The 12,281-nt window shown below is 66.6% G+C and overlaps 2 protein-coding genes across 2 annotated transcripts in view; one reads left to right on the forward strand and one right to left on the reverse strand.

The window, feature by feature from the left end:
- Positions 1 to 315: 315 nt before the first annotated feature.
- MNEG_5850 (hypothetical protein) lies at positions 316 to 1,090 on the reverse strand (the record flags this gene model as incomplete). Its single annotated transcript, XM_014045672.1, has 3 exons — positions 316 to 384; positions 608 to 693; positions 856 to 1,090. The coding sequence occupies 3 exons, from the start codon at positions 1,088 to 1,090 to the stop codon at positions 316 to 318; spliced, it is 390 nt and encodes a 129-aa protein (XP_013901126.1).
- Positions 1,091 to 2,737: 1,647 nt separating this feature from the next.
- Positions 2,738 to 12,281, forward strand: part of MNEG_5851 (putative pyruvate-flavodoxinoxidoreductase) — a gene marked incomplete at both ends in the record, with an annotated part of 12,048 nt that continues 2,504 nt past the window's right edge. The window contains 24 exons of the mRNA XM_014045673.1: positions 2,738 to 2,832; positions 3,159 to 3,474; positions 3,822 to 4,034; positions 4,302 to 4,463; positions 4,701 to 4,774; positions 4,977 to 5,073; positions 5,340 to 5,432; positions 5,608 to 5,706; positions 5,964 to 6,069; positions 6,340 to 6,434; positions 6,666 to 6,829; positions 6,996 to 7,077; positions 7,427 to 7,566; positions 7,826 to 7,895; positions 8,156 to 8,329; positions 8,568 to 8,711; positions 9,063 to 9,190; positions 9,655 to 9,802; positions 9,972 to 10,076; positions 10,467 to 10,546; positions 10,868 to 11,003; positions 11,258 to 11,383; positions 11,669 to 11,794; positions 12,059 to 12,250. Of these exons, the coding sequence (XP_013901127.1) occupies positions 2,738 to 2,832; positions 3,159 to 3,474; positions 3,822 to 4,034; positions 4,302 to 4,463; positions 4,701 to 4,774; positions 4,977 to 5,073; positions 5,340 to 5,432; positions 5,608 to 5,706; positions 5,964 to 6,069; positions 6,340 to 6,434; positions 6,666 to 6,829; positions 6,996 to 7,077; positions 7,427 to 7,566; positions 7,826 to 7,895; positions 8,156 to 8,329; positions 8,568 to 8,711; positions 9,063 to 9,190; positions 9,655 to 9,802; positions 9,972 to 10,076; positions 10,467 to 10,546; positions 10,868 to 11,003; positions 11,258 to 11,383; positions 11,669 to 11,794; positions 12,059 to 12,250 (3,165 nt within the window). The remainder of the gene's footprint in view (positions 2,833 to 3,158; positions 3,475 to 3,821; positions 4,035 to 4,301; positions 4,464 to 4,700; positions 4,775 to 4,976; positions 5,074 to 5,339; positions 5,433 to 5,607; positions 5,707 to 5,963; positions 6,070 to 6,339; positions 6,435 to 6,665; positions 6,830 to 6,995; positions 7,078 to 7,426; positions 7,567 to 7,825; positions 7,896 to 8,155; positions 8,330 to 8,567; positions 8,712 to 9,062; positions 9,191 to 9,654; positions 9,803 to 9,971; positions 10,077 to 10,466; positions 10,547 to 10,867; positions 11,004 to 11,257; positions 11,384 to 11,668; positions 11,795 to 12,058; positions 12,251 to 12,281) is intronic.

Consider the following 12,281-nt stretch of genomic DNA (forward strand, 5'->3'; position numbering starts at 1 on the left):
AGAGCATGCGGGCGACGAGGGGAAGCCCGGCCCTGCCTCACCATCCGAGCGCCTTGGACCTCAGGTGGGCCACCCCCAGCTGCTGCGTGAACAGCCGCACCGCCACCGCGCGCCGCCGCCGCTGCAGGGCTTCGTCTTCCCCGCGCGGCGCGTCAGCCTCGGCGGCCATCGCCGTTTCGAGCGTTGGGCAGCCGGCCGCGGCGTGGACACTGTTTTGGCGGCCTGCGCTTGGTGGACGCAGCCCAGGGCTGTCCCTGTCAGTGAATGCCAATGCTGCTCGCGGGTGCCGCTGAGCACGGCCAGTCCCGAGGCGGCTCAATCCTCCTTGGCTTCCAGGGGTGGGTCGGGCTCGTTGAACGCCACCACGACGAATGACGCGATGACCTGCAGCGAGGCAGGGGAGCAGGCGCATGGCGGTGGCGCGCATTTCGACGGTGCAACAGTCAGAGCATGCTTGCTCTGAGCGGCTGCCGGACCCTCTGCCTTGATCTTCTGTACAGCCGCAAGCTCGTGCAAGAACGGCCAGCAAGGCGCGCCTGCCGCCAGCCGCTGCTGCGCTTTGCCGGCCCTTCGAGCGCTTCGCCGGCTCGCAGCAGCTTGAGCGCACCGCGTTGACCCCCAGCACGGCCAGTACCGCCCCAACGGTCGTCTTGTTTTCGCTGCTGGGGATGCCGAACGTCCGGGCGTACACGGCTGCAAACGAGACGATTGGAACGGGTTTGCAGGTTGCATGCATCAGCAGGTCGTCGTTGCCTGTGAAACAGGGCATCGCCATGCGGCTGGCTGGCGCGACGGGCGCCAAGAGAGAGCACTGCTGTTACAGGGGCTCCCTGCCTGCCTGCCAGGCCGACTCACGGTCCAGGAGGCCAGAGTAGGATGCAAAGAAGAGACTCAGGGGCAGCACCAGCATCAGCAGCGAGTGCACTGCGATGTTGATGGCGACGCGCGGCTGGACAGCAGCAAACGCGGGCGGCGCAGCGGCAGTGGCGCCGGATGCGCCGCTGGCCTCCCTTGGCGGGGCGTTGTCGTCCTGCTGCGAAATGAGTTGTTCGCTTTGGTCTTTCGCTGCCCCGCGCCTCTGGACCGCCATTAGCTATCGGCAAACGACGATCTCAGATCCAGCACCCTTATGAACATATATACAAGCAAGACATTTTTTGTTTTAGCGCGCCGGCGAAACATGGTACCATATCATACACCAGGCGCTCTCATTTCGAGCGGTCAACTGCTGAGTGCTCGCCAGCCTGGCGGTGCATTCAGGATCGACCAAGTCGAGCCGAGCGCCATTGCATGCATCAGATGTTCAAAGGTGGTGTTCGTACAAGACACTTCACGGTCAAGCCCAAGTGAGCAGTCGCAGGCCCGCAAGGACAGCTGCTGCCGTCGCCCCACCAACCCCATGACTGCACCCATCGGCGCACTGCAGGGCACAGCAAGGCCTGAATAGCGTCAAGCCTGCCTGTGCCTCCTGTGCAATTGCAACCCCATGGAATCCCAGTCAATGCAGTCAGTTTCTTCTTCAGCGGCGGTAGGATTATCAGCGCCCCACTTGATGGCATGCAGCGCAAACACAGCTTCGATTACTTCAGTGCGCAACCAACACGCCTCACATCCCAATGCAAGCCCAGGTTGAAGCCTGCGAACAACGCTCCTGTGCACCGCCACCCCTCAATCCGCCACTGTCCTGTCCTGATCGTCACATCTACACCCTCACTGCGACAAAGTCAGTGATTTAGGAGTCCATGGATTTGTACATTCATGCATGCCCGTGCAAGCAGGCCACATTACCAGCCCACTTGAGCCTGTGGCGCGTTCCGCAATCCTACTGCCTGCCTGGCTAACGGCGGCTGTATGGGCAACACGCCCTGTCACTACTGTACCTCTCCTGGCGCCTTTCTGATGCACATACCCTAAGCAAACGTTCAGCCATAGCGCGACTTCATGCACCGGTGTGCAGCAAGACTGCGGGGACGACACTGAGTGTTCAAGTCGTTGCTGGCTCAGGCTTTTGCAGGGGCCGGACAAGACTGCTGCACCATAATCACTCAGAGGGCGCGAGAAGGACTTTGAAGAGGGTCACCGCCATCGCATCCAGCACTGATGCCTCCAGGCTGCATCAGTGCCTCCTACCGGCAAAAGCATCATCATACAGGCGGGGGCCCGCGCCATCGCACGGTCCGGTGGTCGTGCAAGAGGTGGCGAATGAAGAACATCTCAACTCACATACTGTAAGTTCAAGAGAAAGTCCTGCACCGTGATGAAGCCAACTCGAACTGCGTACTGTACAGTGTCGTGAAAATTGATCCGAAACGGTCTCCTGCCAGACAGGGGCATCATAGAGGCTGTGTGGACTGCAATAGCAGTAAATACACGTTTATGTCACTCACAATGATCCTGGACTGATACAGCACGTTTTGGCGGTATTGCGAAGTTTGATCTGGACCTGCACGTGCCCAAAGTGCGTAGGGGACATATTGAGGGGCTGTTATACACGCTTATAGTGTTCTGGATTTCACTGCACGTGCCAGGCATCGCGTGAATCACTGGCAGCTGGCTGCCTGCTCAGGCTTCCGCTGAGAAGAAAGCTGCACCCGTTGCAACAAACACCATTCTTATACGTGTCACACACAAACACGATCACACAAACAATTTGAAACTCATCCAGAGACTTTGACAGGAACCTTTTCACGACACTGCTTGACGACGTGCCATCCGTGCCGGGACCAAGGCCGCAGCCATGCTGCAGCAGCAAACGCGTGTCCGCATCGGACAGAGCCTGAGGCAGACCGTGCCGCACGGCCTGCGCGCGGTCCCCGCCCCCCGCGGCAGGAGGTGCGCCAGCTGCAACCGCCGCGTCGCCATAGGCCCAGCTGACCCAAGTGGCCACCCCTGCCCGGCGGCCCAGCGCCCTGTGAAATCACAGACTGACACCCTTGCGTTCCTGATTGACAGCTGGCTGGGCTGCGCCTGTGCCCCGCACTCCCGCATGCACGCAACGTGACGTCCGCGAGCGACAAACAACCCTGCCAAACGTCACGTTGCGACAGGCCACGCACGCGCACCGCCGCTCTCTGGCCCCACCTCGCTCCCCCGCCTCTCCATGCCCACCACCGCCGCCCTCGCCATGCAACCCTCTCCCCAATCAAACCGCCCCTCAGGATCGCGCTCCCCCGCCTGCCATGCGGCCCAGTCCGCTACCGCGATGAGAAGCAGGACGGCGCCACGCCCGCCTCCGAGGCGGCGCCCCTCAAGGCGCCCGCCCCCGCGCCGGCCGGCGCGCCGGCCACCAACGGCGCCCCCAAGCCCGCCCCCAAGCAGGCCGCTGTCGATGGCAACGAGGCGACCGCCCGCATGGCCTACGCCCTAAGCGACGTGTCTTTCATCTACCCCATCACGCCCGCCACGCCCATGGGCGAGCTCTCGGATCAGTGGGCGGCAGAGGGCCGCAAGAACGTGTTCGGGCACGTCATGCAGGTGGGGCGCCCCGCATGCGCCCGCATGGTTTGTCGCCGCACGGGCGCCCGCATGGAGTGGCCCGTGTCCAGCCGCGCGCATACTGCCGTTGCCAGGCGGCGCGCGCACCTCGGTGCATGAGGGCGACCCATGTCCCCCGGGTCGGAGTCAGCAAGCAGTGCGCGCACACGTGCCTGCTGTCCATGCAAGCTGGCACGGCCAGCACTCCCACAGCACCCTCATCCGCTCGCGCGGCCCTGCTCCTCATTGGTGAAGTCTTCGATACTCTCCCATCCCCCGACGCGAAGACATCCTCCCGTCGCACCACGTCCCCTTTCTGCCGGCGCCCCCGCCCCGCCGCCCCCCAGGTCACAGAGATGGAGTCTGAGGGTGGCGTCGCCGGCGCCCTGCACGGCGCGCTCGCCGCCGGCGCGCTGGCCACCACGTTTACGTGCTCCCAGGGCCTGCTGCTGATGATCCCCAACATGTACAAGATTGCCGGCGAGCTCATCCCCTGCGTGCTCCACGTGACGGCGCGCGCCCTCGCTGGCCACGCGCTCAGCATCTTTGGAGACCACCAGGTGTGCATGTCTGTGCGGAGGGCGGGCGTGTGTCGAGGGCAGGGTCCAGCGCCCAGGCGTGTGGGTTGCCTCCGGGGTGCTGTTGGCGACGAACCCCCTCAGGCTGGGCTCACCTTGGTTCAGCTGCATGCAGCCTGCGTTTGTTGCCGCCACTGCACACATGCACGGTTGCGCTGGCGAGCCCGCCCCACGCATGCGGCGACCCCTCCGGCTCCGGCGCGCGACCGGCGGCGCCCTCCACCCCCGTCCTTTCGTGGCGGCCCGCAGGACGTCATGGCAGTCCGCCAGACCGGCTGGGCCATGCTGTGCTCACACAGCGTGCAGGAGGCGCAGGACATGGCGCTGGTGGCCCACCTGGCCACGCTCAAGGCGCGCGTGCCGTTTGTGCACTTCTTTGACGGCTTCAGGACCAGCCACGAGATCAACAAGGTAGGCGGGTGCTGGCGCGGGGCCGCGCTGGCGACGCCCTGCCTGTCAGCGCCTGGAAGGGCCGCGCGAGCGGGCTGTCGATCCGGCCGTGCACGGCGGTCCCGTTGGGGTCCCGGCACTGGGGACCGCCTGGGCGTCATCGGTGTGCGGCGCGATTCGCCTTTGCCATCTGCGTGGCGTGACGTCCGCCGTCGAGGGTTGAAATTCACGTGCGCGCCACGCACCGCTCCTCTCCAGATCGACCTGATTGACCCCGAGTCCATCAAGCCCCTGGTTGCTGAGCTGGCGCCATACATCGAGGACCACCGCAAGTGAGCCGCGCTGCCGGGCGAGCAGCAGGCGCCCGTGCAGTGGCGTAGGGGGCGCCCCGAGCTGCAGCGCAGCGCATGCCTGCCGACCCAGCAAAGCAGCTGTGTTCATTGCAAATGCGGTTATTTAAATGCAGTGGGGGATCAGCACGCCTTGGCGCCGTGCTGAGTCCGGATGCGTGCCCCCCCCCCCGCCCCCCGCCAGGCGCGCCCTCAACCCGGCGCACCCGCACCAGCGCGGCACGGCCCAGGGCCCCGACGTGTACTTCCAGGGCGTGGAGGCGGCCAACCCCTTCCACCAGGTGCGTGGAATGGTGGCATACGGGGCCACTCCTCCCTCACAAAGTGCTGGGTGCTCCTTGTGCTGAGGAGGCGATTGGGAGCCTCCCTCGCCTTGCAGCACAGGGATTCTGAGCCGGCTCTCTCAGTGCAGGTTGGGGTGGGCTGCGCACAGCTTCCTCCCCTGGAGAACCTGACTCATTCTGGCTCAGCCCCCCGCCAGCCCTCGCCTCACCAAAGAGTTCACGCCGCCCCCGCCACTCGCTCCCCCACCTGCGCCCCTATCCAGGCAGTGCCCGCGCTGGTCCAAGAGGCTTTTGACAAGGTGGCCGCGCTGACGGGGCGCCAGTACCGCCTGTTTGACTACGTCGGCCACCCCGAGGTGCGCGCAAGCGAGAGGGTGCGGCCGCCGCTGCTGCCGGGCTACCGACCGCCGGGCCCTGCCGCACCATGTGAATGCAACGCCGCCCCTTCGGCCTGCCACACGCGAACTCATTTTGGCTTCATGGCTGAACGTCCTGCGCCCCCCTGCGCGTTTGTGGCAACCCTGCCGCCAGGCGGACCGCGTGGTGGTGGCAATGGGCAGCGGCAGCGAGGTGCTGGAGGCCGCCGTGGAGCACCTCAACAAGCGGGGCCAGAAAGTCGGCCTCATCAAGGTGTGTTTGCGCGCTTTTTGGTGTGGACCGTCCATTGATATGTCATGTGTGTTAGTGCCCCGACGCTATGCGTGCTGCACGCAACGGAGCCGGCGCCTCTGCTGGCCGCACAAGCACTACGGCAGGGCCCAGCGACTGCCGCCGGCGGCTAGACGTAGTGTGAGGCCCGCCTGGCGCTCGTGCTTGCGAGGTCCTCAGGCGTTGCCGCGGCTCGCCGCTCCCTCACCCCCCTCTTTGCGTGCCCCCCGCCGCCTCAGGTGCGGCTGTTCCGCCCCTGGTCGGCGGAGCACCTGCTGGCGGCGCTGCCGGCGACGGTGAAGCGCATCACGGTGATGGACCGCACCAAGGAGCACGGCAGCGGCGGTGAGGCACGCCCGCACCGCACACGCACGCATACACCCGCACACGCACGTGCTCCCGCACGCACAAGCAAAAATGCAAACGCAAAGAGAAGCAGTGGTTTGGGCGGCACTTGCGCTGCCAACCTGCGCCAGCTCAATCAGCAACGAGGGAGGCTGCACCGCGGCTTGCTTGCGCACGCCTGATCCATGTGGTCGGTCGTGCCGGCGGCCGGCGGGACCCTCTACTTGACATGAGTCTCTGAAGTTCACACACATTACTCTTGCAAAACAGGCGAGCCGCTGCTGCTGGACGTGTCGTCCACCATCCAGCGCCACAAGCGCGACATCCAGGTCCTCGTCGGCGGCCGCTACGGCCTCGGATCCAAGGTGAGTGCGTCTGTCCCGCCCTCCTCCCTCACCGGCCTCTGCTCGGCCGGCCGCGATCGAGCTCAACGGATGACACCCAGGCCTGCTGTCCACCCACCAGCCTGCTGACTGCACCTGCCGGCCCGCGCGCCGCCCGGCTGCACCTGGGTCGCTGAGACACGCACCGCCGGCATCCCACTCCTTTACCGGGGGTGACCCCGCCCCTCCCTAACCCCCCCCTCTCGCCCCCAGGACTTCACCCCGGCCATGGGCGTGGCCATCTTCAACAACATGGCCGCCCCCGACCCGGCCGCCGTCAAGGACGGCTTTGTGGTGGGCATCGTGGATGATGTCGGCTTCAGCCACCTCAGTGCGGGCGGCGAGCTCGAGGACGCGGTGCCAGAGGGCACCACTGAGTGCATGTTCTGGTGCGCTTCCGGGCGGGGCTGGTTTTTTTTGTGCAGGGTTGAGATGTGGCTGCAAGGACCGCAGGCTGCTGACCAAACAGTCTGGCGTCGCAGCCGGCCAACACCGCGCCAGCACGGCTTATGAAACGGATGCAAAATCCTGCAACGTTTGCAGGGGCATGGGCTCGGACGGCACCGTGGGCGCCAACAAGGAGGCGGTCAAGATCATCGCCGGCCAGGAGGGCATGCACGCGCAGGTGCGGCGCAGCCGGCTGGCGAGCCAGCCGGCCTCAGCTGCCCGAGCTGCGCCCAGCGTAGGCTTGGGGCGCCTAGCAGCCCGTGCTGTTGTTGTTGAACATCACACAGGGGCTTTCACAGCACACGCCAGCAGCAACACCGCGCAGCCACTCGTCAGACTGCGTGCAGACATCCGCCACGTCTGCCTCGGCCTGACAAGACCTGGACCCTCAGTCAGAAGGCCCTGTGACGACGAGGGCTGCAGGCCAAAGGCCGCAACACCCGACCACCTCTAACCACGGGGCCTGGAAGCTCAAGCCTGCAACACCCGCGTCCCTTTGTTTGCGCGCAACCACCACCACCCTGCAGGCCTACTTTGCCTACGACGCCCACAAGTCGGGCGGCGTGACGACCTCCCACCTGCGCTTCGGGCGCGCCCCCATCAAGGCGCCCTACCTGGTGGCTGACGCCGACTACATCGGGGTGCACCAGGCCCAGTACCTAGTAAAGTGGGCGGGCCTTGTGAATCAATCAGGGTTAAAGGTTGCAAGGGTTGAAGGGTTTTGCGGCTGTCCCCTTTTTCCCCCAGGGGCCCGCTGCCAGCGTTGGGCAGGTGCAGGGGCGCGCGCCTTTCCTCTTGGCAGCATCGCCGCGTCGGCGCGAGGGGCGTGGGTCGGAAGCCGCACGCCTGGCCATGGATGCCCCAATGATCGCCGCCTGGGTGGCTCTGGCCCCATGCACGAAACTACCCGGGTGCGCACACCGCAGGTACGACGTGCTGAGCCGCCTGCGCAAGGGGGGCGTGGTGCTGATCAACGCGCCCTGGAAGACGCTCGAGGTGCGCGGGCGGGCAGGGGCCCGCCCCAGCGGCCGAGGCCAACCTGTACGCTCCCGCCTCAAGGCGCAGCAAGCAGCAGCGGTGGTGGCGACATCAGACGTTGGGCACGTTCTCCACCTGAAACAACTCTAGACACATGCAGACGACGACAAATCAACTCCCGCGTTCTTTGCCACACCCGCCTCTACCGCACACCTGTCAACCTTCTCAATCTCAACCGCCTTCAACCGCCCCCAACCGCCCCCCAACCGCTCCCCCAGGAGGTCGAGGCACACGTGCCCGAGCGCGTGAAGCAGCAGCTGGCGCGCCTGCGGCCGCGGCTGTACACCATCGACGCCACCAGCGTGGCCAAAGAGGTCGGCCTGGGGCGCCGCACCAACATGGTCATGCAGGCCGCCTTCTTCGCGCTGTCGGGGGTCATGCCCTTGGACCAGGTGAGGGGGGGCATGGGAGGGTGCGTTTTGGTTTTGGGAGGGGAGGGGTGTGACACGGCAGGTGCGTTGTAGCAGGTGCAGCCGTCACACGAGCGTTTGCAGACATGCAAGTGCGGACATCCATACGAGCCCGAGCGCAGACGCACGTGTGCACGAGCTCTCATGCACGCACGCACGTGCGCGCGCGCGCGCGCGCCACACACACACACACACACACACACACATTTTCCCCTCCCAGGCCATCCCCCTGCTCAAGGCCAGCATCAAGAAGGCCTACGGCAAGAAGGGGGACAAGATCGTCAACATGAACAACGCCGCCGTAGACGCCGCGCTGGACAAGATGGTCAGCATCGACATTCCACAGGGCTGGCGCTCGGGAGAGGTGCGCTGCGCTGCGATGGGGCGGCGCTGCACCCCCCTTGTTGTTCCCCACGCATCCCATGCCCACGGGCCGGGGCAGGGCAAAGCGGCGTTCTGATGGCTTTTGACAGCAGCTGCTGGGCCCCTTCGCTGGGCCTCTCGGAGGGCTCGAGAGCCCCCGTCGCCCCGCCGAACCTTTCCTCGCGCCGCTGCCGCGCGGCGCGCACCACCCACCCGCTGCGCCGGGCCGGCGCCGGTCTGCTTGCCTTCACCCCCCGAGAGTCCCGCGGCCTGCCGCCCCCGGGCCGCCTTTTGACATTGGGTGCAGCCCCCTGCAGCTCAGCGCGGCCTCCGCCCCACCGCCGCCCCACAGGACGCGCAGTCTTTCGTGGGCACCGCCGAGAAGGCTGTGCACATCACCGGCGCCAGCAGCCCTGGCGACTTCCTCAACCAGGTGGTGATCCCTATGCTGGCTATGGACGGAGACAAGCTGCCAGTCAGGTGGGTTTGCGCGCGCGCGTGTGTGTGGATTGCGTGTGTGTGTGTGTGTTGGTGTGAGTTTGTGTGTGTATATGATCGTGTGTGCGCTCATTTGCTTGGGGCGGGGATAAGGTTGGGTGTCTGTGGCGCTGGGGGTTTTTCAGGGTTTGGGGGGTGGAGGGTCAGTGTTGGGTGTTTGGGGGTGTGGTTGTCGGCGAGGGGTGTCAAGCGGCGGTGGGACGAAGGGGTGAGGAGAGGTTTCAATTGGGTGAAAGGGATCCCGCAATGGGGTGCGGCACGGCGTTGGTGGGCGTGCAGGGCCGAGGGAGCGCCACGTTTCGCTGGCGCGTGTTGCGGTGGGCCCGTGGGGTCTGGTAGCTTCACCCCTCGCTGCTGCTGCTGTGATCACCGGGGCTGCCACGTCTCCACCATGCTCACCTACCCACTGCGACTGCAAACGACCCGTTCGCGCGCACCCCCCGCAGCGTGTTCGCCCCCGGCGGCACCTTCCCCCCCGGCACGACCGCCGTCGAGAAGCGCAGCATCGCGGACGCGGTGCCCGTCTGGGACTCTGCCGCCTGCACGCAGTGCAACATCTGCGCCTTCGTCTGCCCCCACGCCGCCATCCGCCCGGTGCGCCGCCGCGCCGCCGCCCGCCCCCGCCTTCCCCGCTGTCGCCGCACATGCATGTGGTTGAAGCCTCTCGCCACCCAGCCCTCAACAGCAGGCTGCCAGCGGCGCCCCCATTCACAGCATGAGACACCACTCTCCCTAAACCCTGCGCATCATTGCGGCCGCGCAGGCGCTGGCGACGCCCGATGAGCTGGCGGGGGCGCCCGCGGGCTTTGGCGCCGTGCCCATCCGCGGCGGCGGGCCGGCGCTCAAGGGCTACCAGTACCGCGTGCAGGTGGGCCGCGGGCGCCCCTTAAGCCCCCACTGCTGCCCAACCCCCACTTGTAGTCGCACCTCCATCGGCCCATCCGGCCCGCGCCTGCTCCCCCTCCTCCCCTACGGGCTGCCGCCCATTCCCACCCCACCCACAAACGGCACCCCGCCGGCGTCCGCCCCAAGGGCGCTCGCCTTGCACCACACAATGCCTGAACTCCCCAACCATCCCCAACAGCCAGTGATAATTGAGCTGCGCCCACGCCCGCAGGCCCCGCAGCTTCGCACCGCCTCGCTTGCACACAATCCCGCCGCACCACCCGCGCATCCTCCAGCACCAAATACACCTCAACCCCCCCTCCCTCCGCATCTCAACCGGCCCTTCCTCCTCGTGCGTCCTCGCACCCCCCAGGTGTCCCCCCAGGACTGCACCGGCTGCGAGCTCTGCGTCAACGCCTGCCCAGACAGCGCGCTGAAGTCGACGCCGATCGCGTCTGTCATGGAGGCGGAGAACGCAAACTGGGACTTCATGCGCGCGCTGCCCGACAGGCGAGCGAACACGCGTGTGGCCCCCTCCCCCGCTTCCTCGCACGCACCCGCCCAGCCGCCAGGTTTGGCCGCCTGCCCCACCCACCCACAGCGCGCGCCTTGCGCGGCCCCGCGCGCCCCCCTGGAAGACCTCCCCTCGCCCTTCATCCACCACACCGCACCAAAGCCTCTGCCTCTGCCGCGGCTCGCCGTCTCACACAGCCCGTAAAAACCCCCCTCTGCACCACCACCACCACCACCACCACCGCCATCGCCTCCCCCCAGGGGCGGCCTGTTTGAGAAGGCCACTGTGCGGGGCTCCCAGTTCCAGACCCCCCTGATGGAGTTCAGCGGCGCCTGCGAGGGCTGCGGGGAGACGCCCTACGTCAAGCTGCTGACTCAGCTCTTCGGCAGGCGCATGGTGCGCGGCCGCCCGCGCGCTCGCGTGCGCAGGGCGACGGGGCAGCGGGGTCGCCCGGCCTCACAAAATATTCGATGCGCTCCTGGATCCAGGGTAGTTTGTAAGGCAGGCGGCCGAGATGCGTTGCGACTGCAATTTCAAGCGGGCGCGGCCGACGATGAGCCATCGGCGAGCCAGCCAAGGGAGCGCCTAGAGCGCGTGCTGGCTTCATTCTCGGGGTTTCATTTTTCGTTTCTTGTCAATCACTCCCGCAGGTCGTGGCCAACGCCACGGGCTGCAGCAGCATCTGGGGCGGCTCCGCGCCCGCCAACCCCTACACGTGCGACAGCACCGGCCACGGCCCCGCCTGGGCCAACTCCCTGTTTGAGGACAACGCGCAGGTCGGCCAACATTGTGACACGGGATTACGTTTTGTGATTAGGAGGGGACAAACTGCGCTCTGCCGATGGGGCCAGGTGGATCGGCCTCTGTTCAGCCGTGTTCTTGAGCGCCGCCGGGCGCAAGTTGCTCCGCTGACGTCCTGGCCAAGCGGGCGCGCAGGCGGAGCACCCCTGCGAGCGGCCGCGACGCCTGTTTGGGTTTTGACACCCACACATTCCCGCCACACTCTTGCCAGCGATTGACCCCCGCTCTTTCAACTTCAAACGCCCTCCCATCCCCCACAGTTCGGCTTCGGCATCCGGATGGGCATCAAGCAGCGCCGCGAGGCGCTGGCGGCCGCCGCCGAGGTGGTCGTCTCGCAGGGCGTGGGGTCTGAGGAGCTGCGCGCGGCGCTGGGGGAGTGGCTCAAGGTGCGGGCGGCGCGCATGCGGAGGGGCGGCATCCGGGGCGGCCTTACCCCGGGGCGGCGGCACATGCAGCCTGTGCAGCGGGAGTGCCGCGCCGGCTTCCTGTGCCGCTTTTGGGCTGCTTCTTTGTGGCGCCTTTTGATCAAGATGTCGCACTCTTGCATGTTGCATTCTGGCAGCACCCCCAGCATGCCATTTTTCGAATTCTTGAATTTTGAAACCTGCAAAATCGGCGCGACCGCCGGAACCAAACTCGAATCCCCGCAGGTCAAAGAGAACGGCGCCCTCGCCGCCACCGCCGGCCGCGCCGTCGAGGCGGCGCTCGGCGCGCTGCCGGCCGCCGCGCGCGGCGACGTCGCCACCGCCGGCGGCGCGGCGCTGGCGCACGTGGCGGGCAACGTGGATCTGCTGGACAAGCCCAGCGTCTGGATTATTGGCGGCGACGGCTGGGCGTACGACGTGAGGGCCCGGCGGGCGGGGAGAGAGGGGG

The sequence above is a fragment of the Monoraphidium neglectum genome (assembly GCF_000611645.1).
Source record: "Monoraphidium neglectum strain SAG 48.87 unplaced genomic scaffold scaffold00901, whole genome shotgun sequence".
NCBI lineage: Eukaryota > Viridiplantae > Chlorophyta > Chlorophyceae > Sphaeropleales > Selenastraceae > Monoraphidium > Monoraphidium neglectum.